We start from the raw sequence: 13955 nt of genomic DNA, 5'->3' as shown, positions 1-13955 counted from the left end.
CCTGCCCCACCAGGACCATGTGGCCATAGGTAACTGGCCTGAGGATGTACAAAAGAAGCTGACCCAGGTGAGGGTTAGAGAATAATAGAGTTAGCCAGTTAGCTTTGTTGTTTTATGCTGATATGTTTCCTAGAAGTTTTTATGCCTCTAGCATTTGCTGCCTTTTGTAGCTTTTTGTAACCCTATGTACTTAATAAAGTAAAAATCCTTTTACCATGTTGGTTCATTGTCTGTTGGGGACAAAGGTTCAGAATCCTGCCTGGCCGTTCAGCAAGCTACCAAAAATCCTCATTGTGGACTAGTAACTTGAGGACTGAGACTTTAAGTAAAGAAAGTGCTCAGTGCCTACAAGGGATATAGTTAAGCCTAGAGGGTCTCGGTGTCCCTGGACTGAGGCACTGGCTCTTACAGGGTGGTCGCAGTACTACTGAACAGGGATCTTTGAGGGCTCTAGAGTTCAGAACCAACAACCCTGAGCACCCAAAACCCTGGGAGTGTGAGACCAAGTGTACGACATGTATGAAGAGAAAGCCTGCTCTGAGAGCTCTCGACCGACCTCTGTCCTTGAGGGCCTTGTCCTTGACTCACCCTGAAGATGAGGAACTTCCCCCGTGAGATGAAGAGGCGGTTAGGGCATGCGTCACAGGCAGGAATGGCTTTGCGCACACAAGATCCAATTATTGTTCTTCAAGCCTGGAAGACTTCGAAGAAAAGCTTTTCCTTCCAAGAAACGCTCTCAATAGCCAGCAGGCACCAAATGAGTGTTTTAGTACAAGATTCTCCTTCCCATGTGAAACATGCTTCCCTTTCTGGGTCAGGCCCCTCAGTTCTTGCCCACCCCATCACTGCGCACTTGCTGCTCAGGTGTGACCAGGGCTGATGTCTACCAGTTAGGTCTTGCTGGAAGTTCTGGGGAGCCCATCAGGACATCTGCGGTTTGCCCACATTGTCTCCCCCTCCTCCCCAGCTGTGTCTTCTACTTCCACCAACTCTTCTTGCTCTCCCAGCCCTCCACTGTTCCTGTTTGCGGTTCCTTTCCAACACTCTGTTGCTAGTACAGGACAGGTCTTAGAGATGTTGCCCAGTCTTGTATTTTACCCACTCAGAAATATGCGGGTTAAAATGCTCACCTCAAACACCAAGTGAGCATCACGATTCTGTAATTCTTATCTGGCCCCCATTTTAATCTATATCAGAGGAAAATTCAACTCATTTCCCACTTCTTATCTACCCAGTACCAAACTCTCGCACTTCTACCCATGCATGGTCCTCAAAAGCTACCTTCCCTCCTCTACCTATCTGCCTGTCAGCAGCACTAAGAGGGTATCTCTCCATCACTCCCTTGTCCGGGGCTGGGGCACCTTCCTTATGAGGAAAGGCTACGGCGTTTGGGCCTCTTCAGTCTAGAAAAGAGATGCCTGAGGGGGGACATGATTGAGACATACAAAATTATGCAGGGGATGGACAGAGTGGATAGGGAGATGCTCTTTACACTCTCACATAACACCAGAAGCAGGGGACATCCACTAAAATTGAGTGTTGGGCAGGTTAGGACAGACAAAAGAAAATATTTCTTTACTCAGCGTGTGGTTGGTCTGTGGACCTCCTTGCCATAGGATGTGGTGATGGCGTCTAGCCTGGATGCCTTTAAAAGGGGATTGGACAAGTTTCTGGAGGAAAAATCCATTATGGGGTACAAGCCATGATGCGTATGTGCAACCTCCTGATTTTAGAAATGGGCTATGTCAGATGCAAGGGAGGGCACCAGGATGAGGTCTCTTGTTATCTGGTGTGCTCCCTGGGACATTTGGTGGGCCGCTGTGAGATACAGGAAGCTGGACTAGATGGGCCTATGGCCTGATCCAGTGGGGCTGTTCTTATGTTCTTATGTTTGTCATGTCTGGCAAATCGGTTGTAGGCCTCAGGAATATTACACTACCTAAGTCTAATAGCACCTGTGCTATTCTAAGGGGGAGGGTCACCTTCAACAGGTAGCACATGGAGGGGGTTCAGGTAGCTGTGGAGGTGGGGGAGAGGCTAGGAGGCTAACATGGATGGAGATCTCCTGCCTGATGGGAAGTATGGCAGTCTCCATATCTAGATTAAGCTGAGTTGTTTCTCAAATATCTCTGGAAATATCTATGTGGAAGTCAATCTGATTTGAGCCTGGAGGAGGACACCCATGTTCATTCATAAGTAGTATCTGAGCCATAGGTGCTGGGGACAAACAGTGGCCAAGGACCAGCGCCTGTGTTTCTTTCTTGGGCATGCCCAGTAGTCTTGCCTGCCCAAGCAGAAAACGCTCTCCATTGTCTCGTGCTCTCAAATTCTGGGACCGCAACCTGGTTCACTCAACCAGCAACATTTTTCATGACCACTCTCCATCTTCTTTTGTCAATGTGGCAAGCTTTGCATTGTGCTACCCAGTGAAACCAGGAGTCGTCTCTTTCACAGAACAGATGGGCGCTAGAGGAACATCGCCACTCTCCCAGGACAGGGTGATTTGCCTAATGACAAAAAGTCTCCACCCAGAGAGTCTGGGACTGCATGTTAATCTTCTCTAGCATGAGGAACCGAGAGGGCAATTTGGAAAATGGGTTATAAAAACCTCTTTCTTCATCCCCCTCTCAGTTTAAGCAGGAAAAAAATTGAGCATTCAGAAAAAAGAAGATGTAGAGCATCTGCAGTGAACTGATATGCAATCTGCACCAATGGGCAGGACAGCAATTGCAAATGTTCATCAATTTTCAGTTCATCAATTTTAAGAGAGTTGTGTGTTTAGAGTTGTGGGTGCGTTCTCCACACGACTTCATGGAGTGCCTTAAATTTCCTTTCTTGCCGATCCCTGGACTTAAGGGGCAACACTGGACACTTAGCCAATTAGTCTGTGGAACTCCTTGCCACAGGATGTGGTGATGGCATCTGGCCTGGATGCCTTTAAAAGGGGATTAGACAAATTTCTGGAGGAAAAGTTCATCACAGGTTACAAGCCAGGATGGGTATGTGCAACCTCTTGTTTTTAGAAGTGGGCTGTCTCAGAATGCCAGATGCAAGGGAGGGCACCAGGATGCAGGTCTCTTGTGGTCTTGTGTGCTCCCAGAGGCATCTGGTGGGCCACTGTGTGATACAGGAAACTGGATGAGATGGGCCTTTGGCCTGATCCAGCAGGACTCTTATTATGACCTTATGACCTGAAAAAGCTAAACTCATTTCAGACCATCAGTCTGATGTCGATTGAATGGAGAACCTTTCAATAGTCAAAGTTCCACACATGTCCAGACTACCAATGCACAAGCTTCTCAGTGTGATCCAGGATCACTGTTCCCCTATGAATGTTCCATGTACACAGACTGATAGTCTGAAATGATATCTAGTACATTTGTGGGATTGGTCCTGCACACGTTAGAGCTGTAGGCCTGAACAGTCTTACCGTCAGCGCACCGAATTGCATATACCAACCGTGCACACCTCCCAGTCTGGTACCAGAGAGCAAGGGAGTCAGAGTCTAAATGGAACTGAAATGCATGCATGATTTATTAAGGGGATTGTTTACAACAATAGGGAAGGGGGAGAGCGTGTGTAAGGCAACACAGTAACACTAATGGGAAGTGACAAGCAAATTGGTGCCCCTCTGAAAGCTAGAAGGAGGGGGAGCACAGCATCTGGGGGTGGTTAGCACAGACTCCATGATCTGCATGTATGGAGACAGGCTCTAGAATGAGCAGGGAAAGGGCAGCAGGAACCTATGGAGAAATGGGAGAAGTGTGGAGAAATGGGGAGGGTTGGCCAAGATGCGGCAACACTGAAAAGAGGCAGAAGGAGAAAAAGGAGCAATAATGACCTGTGCTGGTTCTTTAGGGAACAGCCCGCTAATCAAGAGCAGCAGTTGGGGAGTTTACTCTGAGCCATCCACCAATCTAGAAGGGGAGTTAATAATTATAAGAAGAAGTGCTTTTCCTAGTACTCAGTGGTCTTCCTGCACCAGTTAAAACAGACCAAAAATAAGGGCCTGATCCTGTTCAACTTTCCAGAGCTCCACAACTGCAATCCCAAGATAAGGGGAAAAAAACTTTCCCTTACCTTGTGGAGATCATCATGATTGCCCCCCCTCCTCTACTGCAGGATGCTGGCATGGCTGCATAGGCACTGGAAAGTTGGGACAGCAATGGAAACAGAGCCCTGGGCTACCATCCTAAATGGTTCAAAGCTATGAAGATAGCAGAGAAAGGCTTTCAGGAAGCAGTGTGTGATGGACACATGTGAGTTGCCTTGCCTGAAGAAGCCAAGTGAGAGTAATGAAGTCTGTTCTTTGGAAGAGAGATCAACACAGCTGATAAGCCATTATCAGAGAACAGAGCCACAAGGAGTCGATGTCCCTGCTGGTCAGCAGGCCGTAAGTGGGTGAAGGAGTCAGGTGGTAAGCCACAAGGTGAAGGAGTGTGGAGGTCTGCTGCCAAGTTAGAACAACCCAAGGCTGATTTGTGGCTGCTCCTGTTGGCAGCACATGTTGGCAAAAAGAATGATGACCACACCATGAGGAAGACATCTAGAAATGAGGAGTTCTATGAGTTTCTCATGGAGCATTAATTGCAAAAACTCCACTTGTGTAAAAAAAAAAAAAAAAAGAGTTTGGTGATAGCCACTCTCTAAGTGATCTGCATTGGGTCTGTAAGACTCTCAGTCACTGTGAGAGTCAGTAAGAATGGTGGTATAGAAATCCTGTAGTATGATGATGATGATGATGATGATGATGAGATGTTTGTGCCTGTATGTTTTATGTATGCTGTGGTATTTATTTTAAATTAAAAAAACATAACTTGTCAGTTGCAGTTTTCATATGGGTTTTAAAAAAAGAAGCTTTATAAAATTATATCCCTCAAAGGTCAGTACTGGTCCAGTTCAAGCCATTAGCAGGTGTGGGAAACTGGTTCTGCCAAGTTCTGGAAGGGATTTGGTTCCAGTTTACATGCAGAAGATGCAAATATTGTTATGGATTTGCCACAGAACTATGCCAGAGTAGGAGCCGAGTCTTGGCAAAAAGAACATTAATTTTACTTAATAGTTAATCAGAGCTTCCTTATTGGAGTTCACTGTAAGTTCAGATATCTCTCTGAAATATTTGAAATGGGGGAAGCCACAAGAGTTTAGGGACGCTGACACAGCTCCGCTGATTTGATTTGATTTGGTAGGTGGTAGGGGCATGTGTGTGTGTGTTCTAATTTAGAAGTATTATGAAGAATGTGTGAAATAAAATACGAGAACACTGAATAATAAATGAGGACATCTTTCTTCAGTTTTTATCTTTTAATTACAGTGCCCTGTTTCTTTCTGAAGCCTTTGACAGGATGAGGCTTTTTTTGCCTAGCCTGCTCTCAGTTCTTCAACAGGGGTGTGTGCAGAAGACCACCCACCACATGCAAACCACTACTAGGTCTTTGTCTTACATGCTTACGATTCATTCTGACGGGGGACTGTGTGTAGGTTTTTCAGTTGTTGTTTTTTTTTTTCAAAGCCCTTACTTTAAACTCCTCATTTTTTATGGTACAGTACTCTTCTGGTTTGGGTTCAACCGAGACTTTTAAATCATGGTTCATGCTCTCCTTTTGGTTTAGGGCCCAAATAAAGGTTTTCGTTCAGCCTCAGTTGTGCATTCTGCACACAACCTGGTTCCATCGCTGATGTTTGGCCGACAGACGGGAATGGCACTTATACACTAGATCAGAACTAATTATTGGAAATCTTGCTCCATCCCCTTTCCGGCATTATTTCAACTGTATCTTTGTAACCATGAGGGCTAGAAACATGGTCTTTTTCAAAATGGACATTGCAAGACTCAGCATGTTGAATTCTGCATTCCAATCCAGGTTGTGCATTTGGGGTAGTGAGGTTGTGAAGCATGAAAGACGTACAACGGAGCATAGGAGATATGAACAGGGAGGTCCAAATCTTGCCTCAAGCATTAAACTCTAGTTGGCCCTTAGGTAAGCTACTCTCCCTCTGCCCACAAAGGGAATGAACAATCTCATAGGCTTGTTGTAACGAATATTAAGATAATATATGTGAAAAACTGTGAATGCTCAGAAAGCACTGTAGGGATATTCAGTCTTAGGATTGTTTAAGTGCAAAGTAATAGATGGCATTCCTAAATGCTGTGTTGATCATCAGTGTTGCAGTATCCATGATGCACATTCCTCTCTGTGCTTACAAGGCCAGTTTCCTCCCCAATGGGGAGTTTAAAGCTGACTGGAGATTCCCACATCTCCTTGATGCAGTTTTGTTTTGGCCTCTTTGCCTCCAGGTTGAGTACCAGAGCAGGCACTAGCCATGTTGGCATCCTTCCGTCTCGGAAGACTCTGGTATCGCACTCTGAATGGCGGTTCTGGAACAGAGTGTCCTCTCCAGTGCGCAAAGCCTGGGTAAAGTAGATATGGAGGATAGACTGTTACCATGCAGCAAATCCCCCCTCTCCACGTCGCTGAAATGGTCCAATGGAAAGGCAGAGGCCAATACGGTTGGTTCCAGCGACATCGCAGGAGTTGCCAGAGCATGACTGTGTTCAGCCATGAACTGCCTCAGGGACTCCGGCTCCGGATTTTGCCTCGAGGTTGACTCCTGAAGCCTTTTCCATAACTGGATGTAGCCATAAGGCAGTGGAGGTTTGGGATCAGAGTTTTCCTTCTCTCAGATGAGCTGCCTTCCCAGGCTCCCATTTACCCGGTGGCTGTTTAGTCGCCTCTTAGGACAAGTACAGCCAAACTAAGGGCCTATTCTTATCCCCAGTCCCCCAGGGGAAGGCACTAGCAGGAGATCACCATCCTGGTGATCATTTTGGGGTCCCTTTGTTGCTGCTCCTGTGAGGCCAGAGCAGGCTGGGTTACCTGTAGGGAGTAAAGTCACCTCTAGGTGACAAGGGAGGAATGTTCTTGTCAATGTCTTTGTCTTCATTGTTGTCTTGGGCTGCCTGTACCACCAATGACCAACAAGCACGTATGAATGAGGAAGTTGGTATATGTCTGTGGGCAAGTACCTTTTATCGACATATTCACAAGACTATCCCAGAAGAAGGCCCCAACTATTGTTGCCCTTCTCTGGGGAGCTTCAGGCAGATGCTGTTTGAGTGCCTCTGTCCCACTTTCCATTTGTAGGTGGGTGGACGGGCAGCAGAGCCTTGCCTCCATTTGTGAGCATGTTGCAGCTTCAACCCCTGCGATCTGAAAGGCCAGAGTGGTCCCCAGCCTTACAGTATACACTCATGCTTCTCCGTGGCTTTCAAGGCTTCGTGCATGCTGGCGGCAGACAGCCGCCTGTTGATGTTTCGATAGCTACAATGCAGCAAGTTCCAGAAAGTAGTCCTCAGGTCCCGGTTGAAAAGTGCATAGATCAAGGGGTTGATGAGCGAGTTGGTGTAGCCCAGCCACAGCAGAGTCCTCTCCAGCCGCAGCGGCAGGCAGCTACATCGGCTGCCACAGATGAAAGGCCGGGCCGTCGACATCAAGAAGAAGGGCAGCCAGCAGAAGGTGAAGGCCCCGACAATGATGCCCAGGGTTCGGGCCGCTTTCTGCTCTCTCTTGAAGATGGAGATGTTCTTGCGGTCACGGCGGAGAAGTTTGGACAGGGTGGCGCATTCCTCCGCCGCCTTGCTCCGCTTGGTGCCGTACTGGCCACAGCCACCGGCTTCGATGCAGTAGGGGCCATCCTGCTCGTAGGACCTGGGGAAATCCATGAACCGGTGCTTCTCCGCACTGGCCTTGGCCGCCTTGTAGATCCTGTTGTACATCACGAGCATGACCGTCATGGGGATGTAGAAGGCAACCCCGGTGGAGTAGATGGTGTAGCCAAAATCCTGGCTGATGAGGCACATCCGTTCCACGGTGACATTCTTAGCCCAGCCAAATAAAGGGGGGAGAGTGATGGAAGCAGACAGGAGCCAAACAACGAAGACCATCTTGGCCATTAATTTCCCATCTTGTCTCACGGGGTATGTCAAAGGTCGGGTGATTCCCAGGTACCTGAAAAACAGGGATCAAAGTTGATGGGTCCAGCTTGGCTTTATTATTCTGCTTATCAGGTTGGGTGAATCATCCCAACACAAGTGCACACGTTCTTTTGAGGAATTTCCTACACCTCCTATCATGTTGGCAACCTTCAGTCTCGAAAGACTCTGGTATCGCGCTCTGAATGGTGGTTCTGGAACAGCGTCTAGTGTGGCTGAAAAGGCCAATTCGGGAGTGACAATCCCTTCCACACTGGGAGCAAGTGCAGTCTGTCCCTGGTCTGTCTCCCTGGCTATGGGCCTTCCTTCTTTGCCTCTTAGCCTCAGACTGTTGGCCAAGTGTCTCTTCAAACTGGGAAAGGCCATGCTGCACAGCCTGCCTCCAAGCGGGCCGCTCAGAGGCCAGGGTTTCCCACCCGTTGAGGTCTACTCCTAAGGCCTTCAGATCCCTCTTGCAGATGGTGTAAGATCCCTCTTACACCTCCTATAAATATATCAATATAGGACAATAAAGGAATGCTTATCACACTCCAGGTTCATATCAATGATCACCACTTGATCCCACACTCCTGTTTTGCCCAAGATCTCCTGGTACCTGAAGCAGTGTGCCAAATGCTGCACCCTTTACCGAATAATGTGCCAGCTACTTCTCCTTCCACTCTCCAATGTTCTAGCCCAACACCCTCCTCTTCTTCACTTCCTCCCACTTCCTTCTCCAATCCGGGGAGTGGAAGGAGAAGGAGGAGCAGTGGAGGCAAGTAGGCAGGGAGAGATGGGAGCCCTCCCACCGATCTTCTGCCTGATGCAGCCATTTCAGTTGGCCTCATGTATGGGCCGGTCTGTACAACTCCGTGGTAGAACCTTGATACAGAAGGCCCCAAGTTTGATTGCTAGCATCTTGAAGTGTGTGTGTGTGTGTGTCTGTTTAAATGACGGCAGGTCATGGGAAAGCTCTCACTCTGCCTAATAACCTGGCTGCCTGGTGTAGGACAGCGTACAGCAGAAATGGAAGGACGGAGCAAAGCCTCTCAGCCTTTGATGACTGGATCCAGAGTGGCCAGGATGTGCCAGTCCCACTGGCCCCTTATAGGTTAGCCATATCTTGAGGGCACTAAGACAATTCACAGCTTTGCAGTGGGTGCCTTTCACTGCATGGGTTGATCCCCTTCAGCACTACATCTAGGTAGCATTTGGCCTGGGTAAGCTCTGCCCTCCTCCCTCTTAAGTTACTGCAGCTCAAAATACAAATTAACTCTTCCTAACAGGAGTTGCAAAGTTAAACAGAAAAAAAATAAAAATCTGTGCCCTGAAATTGGCTTTGAATTCCACACGGCTGCCCTTGCATTCGTGATGCCTCTGCTGTACCTTGCACAATCAACTTTAAGAAGGCCCTTTCTATTTTTGCTCAGACGCTTTTGCTTTGTCAAGGCAAAGGGATAGAAAGTGTGTTATATACAGAGGGAATTAACTACTCAGACTGGGAGCAGAACAGGGTGAGCCAAAAAGGCAATAAAGCAAGTTATCCATGAATCATCTTGGGTAGATAGACAATTTGACCGGGAGTCTTGCCAACGAGATTGGTGAGACTGGGATATATTTGCAGCCCTGCCCTTAGAAGACTCAGGGCCTCTTTGCCACTTTTTGATTCTTAAAAATCATGCCTAAAAAAGAACCCAAACATTTGAAGGGCATATCATCTTTCTGATTTTTAAAACAACACTGATGATTGAGAGCACAATTCTATCTCATTTTTCAGTACTGCTGCAGCTAGCTCCAAGGTAAGGGGAGGCCTCTGTGACTGCCTTCCCACCACAGGATACAATGCATGCCCCATTGGCACTTGAAAGATATGGACATGTTTTCACAAACGAGCTTTGATCTTGTCTGATCTCGGAAGCTAAGCAGGGTCAGGCCTGGTTAGTACTTGGATGGGAGACCGCCTGGGAATACCGGATGCTGTAGGCTTATATACCACAGTCTTTCCAGACTGAAGGTTGCCAACCATTCATTCACTTGAAAGATGTGTAGGATCGGGCCCTTAGTTATTTGCTCAGGAGTCTCTTAGAAACACTGCTGGCAAAGATAAAAATAGTTCGCTGGATGCAACAATGCACTAGCATTTGAAGGTCCCCCAAGTACTACAGTGCTGGCTGGTTTGTTGATTGCTTTTGGGGGGGGGGGGTGATGTACAGAAGCAGCATCAGGAAACTGAGTTTCCTGCTCTTCTTACTGATTCTGCTCTTGGTAAGGGCCAGCCCATCCATGAAGTGGACTGAGTTGGTCTATGGGGATGATTTGGAGATGTGGGGGTGCTGTTGCAGATTCAGTCATTGCCTCAGTCTACCCTACTGTTGCCAGGTTGGTCTGCCCACCTATTTCTGCCATTTCCTCTGTTGCCCCTCTGGTCCACCCACCCACCTCCGCCAACACCCCCTCTGCCCAACCACCTCCACTCTTGCCACCCTCCTCCTTCTCTTGCCCTTCCTGGATTTAAGAAGAGAGGTGGGAAGGAAGCAGGAAAGGAAGTGCGAAGGCAAGGAGGGTAGAGGTGCGCTCGAGTGGAGAAGCCTGGCCCATCTGCATTTGATGTCATTGGCATCAGGGGGGTGTGGGGATTCAAGCCACACAGGTGATGCACACGGTGTGTGTGTGTGTGTGTGTGTGTGATTTTTTAAATCTTGGTATTTTCAAATACTACCAACATGTTATATATCATTCAATGTGTGATTTAATGCAGAACGAAGTGAAACAAGGTGAATTGAAATATCTCTATTCTATCAAAAGTTATAGCCAAAAAAACCTGCAGAGGTGGGGCATTGGCGCATCACCACACCCACCGCCGAAGGCATTGCCTGCCCCCCGCATCAGAAGAGGTCCATCTTGGAGGTGATGTGCTGGCCTCCCGCACTGGGTGATGCAGACCCCAGTGACACTGCTGTCTGGTGTTTATGTACAGTGCCCAGTCCAGAAAGGAGACTCGCAGGCAGATGGTACTTCCACACACACACCACCCTTGCAATTGTTCTGTTTGTCATTACACAGCCATTAGTTCAAGTGCATGGTCTTTAGCTGTCTCTTGATTTCACTCTCTGAGAGCCTGTTCAGAAGAACAAATCACCACAGAGGAACTAGAAGGAAGAATCGCCCCATTGTGACAAAGCCTCATAAAACCAGCCCTTTGTCATTCAAATCTCTGCAAAAACATTTTCAGCAGTTCCATAAAAGCTTTTCAGAGTAAACCTGTATGGGGGTACCATATGCATGGCATTCTTCTCCACTTCCAGGACAGGATTAGACCAGGTTCTGCTCATAAGTGCAGAGCTACATGCTAAGCCCAATGAAGCCCTTTAAAGACGACCAGGTTGCTAACACCCAACCACCAGGCAGTGGCATAGCTAGAGGGGGTGCAAAGCACTAAGTTTTGCAGGGAGCCTCACCGCAGTGTGTGAGCAGCTCCTCCCCCTCCCCTTCAGAGCCATTCCAGGTGGGGGGAGCAAAGTGGAGGTGAATGGAGCTAGTACTGTGGGGGCAAGGCTGCTGTGAATAGCCTGCACCAGTGGAACATGCGTGGCGCCAAGGACCTAGTGAAAGATGTAAGGGTTGTTGAGCTGAACTGATAGACAACAGCGGCCATATTGCTACCCAGTTTTTGCAAGAAAGCCCAACAGGCACATTTGACTTCAAAACAGGCGACTTCTCAGAAATGGGGAGGCTAGAAAATGAAAGCTGGCAGCAAGTGCCGAGAAGGTCAAATCTCTCCAGAGGGTATGGAGGTTATTTCAACCCACAATAGGAGAAGTTCAACTAGAAAGCAAACCACTGAGTGCATGGGAAGGCACAAACAGGTCCAGCATGGCTCATGGGTCACGCAAGGGAAGACATGAAAGGCAAGAGAAGGCTTCCTCCCAAAAATGAAAGTCTTGCTCAAATGGGGGGAACAAGAAAGAACACAAATTCTGGCAAAAGAAATGCAAGCTAAGAGCCCAATCCTATGCATGTCTGCTCAGAAGTAAGTCCCATTAAAGTCAATGGGGCTTTCTCCCAAGTAAGTGGGAAAGAATTGCAGTCCAAATGGGATGCAATAATGAGAATATGAGGAATGTACGGCTAAAAACATCAAGACAAGCTATGAATTCCACTTTAAATACATCAAAAGTGGGAAAGTCGCAGGAAGGAGGCTGGACTATTAGGTCAGATGGGAATATATTGTCTTTTATGCATTTGCTTCCATGTAGGGAAGGCAGAATATACGCCTTTTAGAAAGAAAGAAAGAAAGAAAGAAAGAAAGAAAGAAAGAAAGAAAGAAAGAAAGAAAGAAAGAAAGAAAGAAAGAAAGAAAGAAAGAAAGAAAGAAAGAAAGAAAGAAAGAAAGAAAGAAAGAAAGAAAGATTGGAACTCCTTGCCACAAGATGTGGTGATGGCTTCTAGCATGGTATGGTTGGCAACCTTCAGTCTCGAAAGACTGTGGTATAAGCCTACAGCACCCGGTATTCCCAGGTGGTCTCCCATCCAAGTACTAACCAGGCCTGACCCTGCTTCTGAGATCAGACAAGATCAGGCATGTGCATGGACAGCTTTAAAAGAAAATTATTCATAGAGGACAGGTCTATCAATGGCCAATTGGTCACGATGGCTGTGTGCTATTGCCATGCTTGGAGGGCAGTATACCTCTGAATATCAGTTTCGGGGGAGCAATGGAGAGGAGGTGTGGTCAGGAGACTGAGCCGGTGCCCTGTCTGAAGAAGGTAAACAGGGTCAACCTGGGTTCTTGCCTTAGAAGGGAGACCTCAAAGCTGCTGAAGGATTACTGGGGCACTGTGAGAGATTGTGGAATGTGTGGAGTGCAGAAGTGCGCTCCATCCGACTGCAACTCTTTATGACAACCGCTAGCCATTGATTTTGTGGAGTTCAGCTACCCTGAGGTGAAAAGAACTTCATGCACTTCCTAAGGAGGTATCCAGAGTGCTCTCCCTTACCTGTCCACGCTGATGACGCAGAGCGTCATGATGGACGCGGTGCAGCACATGACATCCATGGCGATAAACACGTTGCAGAAGACCTCCCCAAAGAGCCATTTCCCTCCCACCAAGTCTGTGATGATGACGAAGGGCATGACGGCCAAGGCCACTGACAGGTCAGCAGCCGCCAAGGACACCACCAGATAGTTGGAGGGCTGCCGGAGTTTTTTGACGACGCACACAGAGATGATGACCAAACCGTTGCCAGCGATTGTCAGCAAGGTGATGACGGAGAGGACTGTCCCAATGACTACTTTCTCAGTGTCCCCATAGAGCAATACATCCTCCCCACAGTCCGTGGAGTTGGTGGCATTGGGCGGCAGTTGGTCTGGCTCCTCAGTCATGAATGGAGCCAGGGTTGACCTCCAGGTGGGAAGCTCTTGCTCTGTGTTCTCTACGATGAGAAGGTGCTTCTCCAAGGAAGGACTGGGGCCAATCTTTATTATCATGCTTTGCACTGACCACACGGTAGAGAAGGGGCAGAAGCCAACCGTGGACCTTGGCATCAGCTTCTTTAGCTGCCAAAATAAAAAACTGGCAGTTAGAGGCAACAAATGGAGGCAGGTATAAATTTGCAAATATGTTTGTGAGAGACGAGGAAGAACGTCTCTGAAGACGGGGCTGGCCATCTGCAGTTTTGATGAGTCCTTGAATTAGAAAGAATGACAGATTTTTGAAAAATCTGCTGCTTGATTACTCAGGGGCTCTTTTGTTAACTGAGCCAAGGTGTTTTAAAGTGACAGATCCATTCTATATGACAGGTGTCATAAAATATCACCAAAAGGACCAAATGTGCGTGCCAGCAATGCAAGCAACATCTCAGCTGTTAGAAACAATGGAGAGCTGGATCCAGAACTGACCACACATCGCCACACATTGGGGACCACACATTGGGGACCAGGCCAATGGGGTCCCCAGATATGGCTGTCCGTTCTGATATTTGG

At 47.8% G+C, this 13955-nt stretch overlaps 1 protein-coding gene across 1 annotated transcript; it reads right to left on the bottom strand.

Annotated features, from left to right (window-relative positions):
• Positions 1-7237: 7237 nt before the first annotated feature.
• Positions 7238-13460, bottom strand: LOC136655975 (5-hydroxytryptamine receptor 7-like). The gene is made up of 2 exons (XM_066632741.1): positions 12970-13460; positions 7238-8009 (listed from the first exon to the last, which is right to left on the bottom strand). The coding sequence occupies exons 1-2, from the start codon at positions 13458-13460 to the stop codon at positions 7238-7240; spliced, it is 1263 nt and encodes a 420-aa protein (XP_066488838.1).
• Between the last annotated feature and the right edge of the window lie 495 nt (positions 13461-13955).

Source organism: Tiliqua scincoides, chromosome 6 (assembly GCF_035046505.1).
Source record: "Tiliqua scincoides isolate rTilSci1 chromosome 6, rTilSci1.hap2, whole genome shotgun sequence".
Lineage (NCBI taxonomy): Eukaryota > Metazoa > Chordata > Lepidosauria > Squamata > Scincidae > Tiliqua > Tiliqua scincoides.
Note: the sequence above shows the minus strand (reverse complement) of the source record. Positions and strands in the feature narration are given on the sequence as shown.

Excerpts from the sequence above, each read along its gene's own strand:
- LOC136655975 (XM_066632741.1), bottom strand. The coding sequence starts at position 13,460 with ATGATAATAAAGATTGGCCCCAGTCCTTCCTTGGAGAAGCACCTTCTC. Across the intron at positions 8,010-12,969 it reads TGCGTCATCAGCGTGGACAG|GTACCTGGGAATCACCCGAC; the intron begins GTAAGGGAGAGC and ends CCTGTTTTTCAG.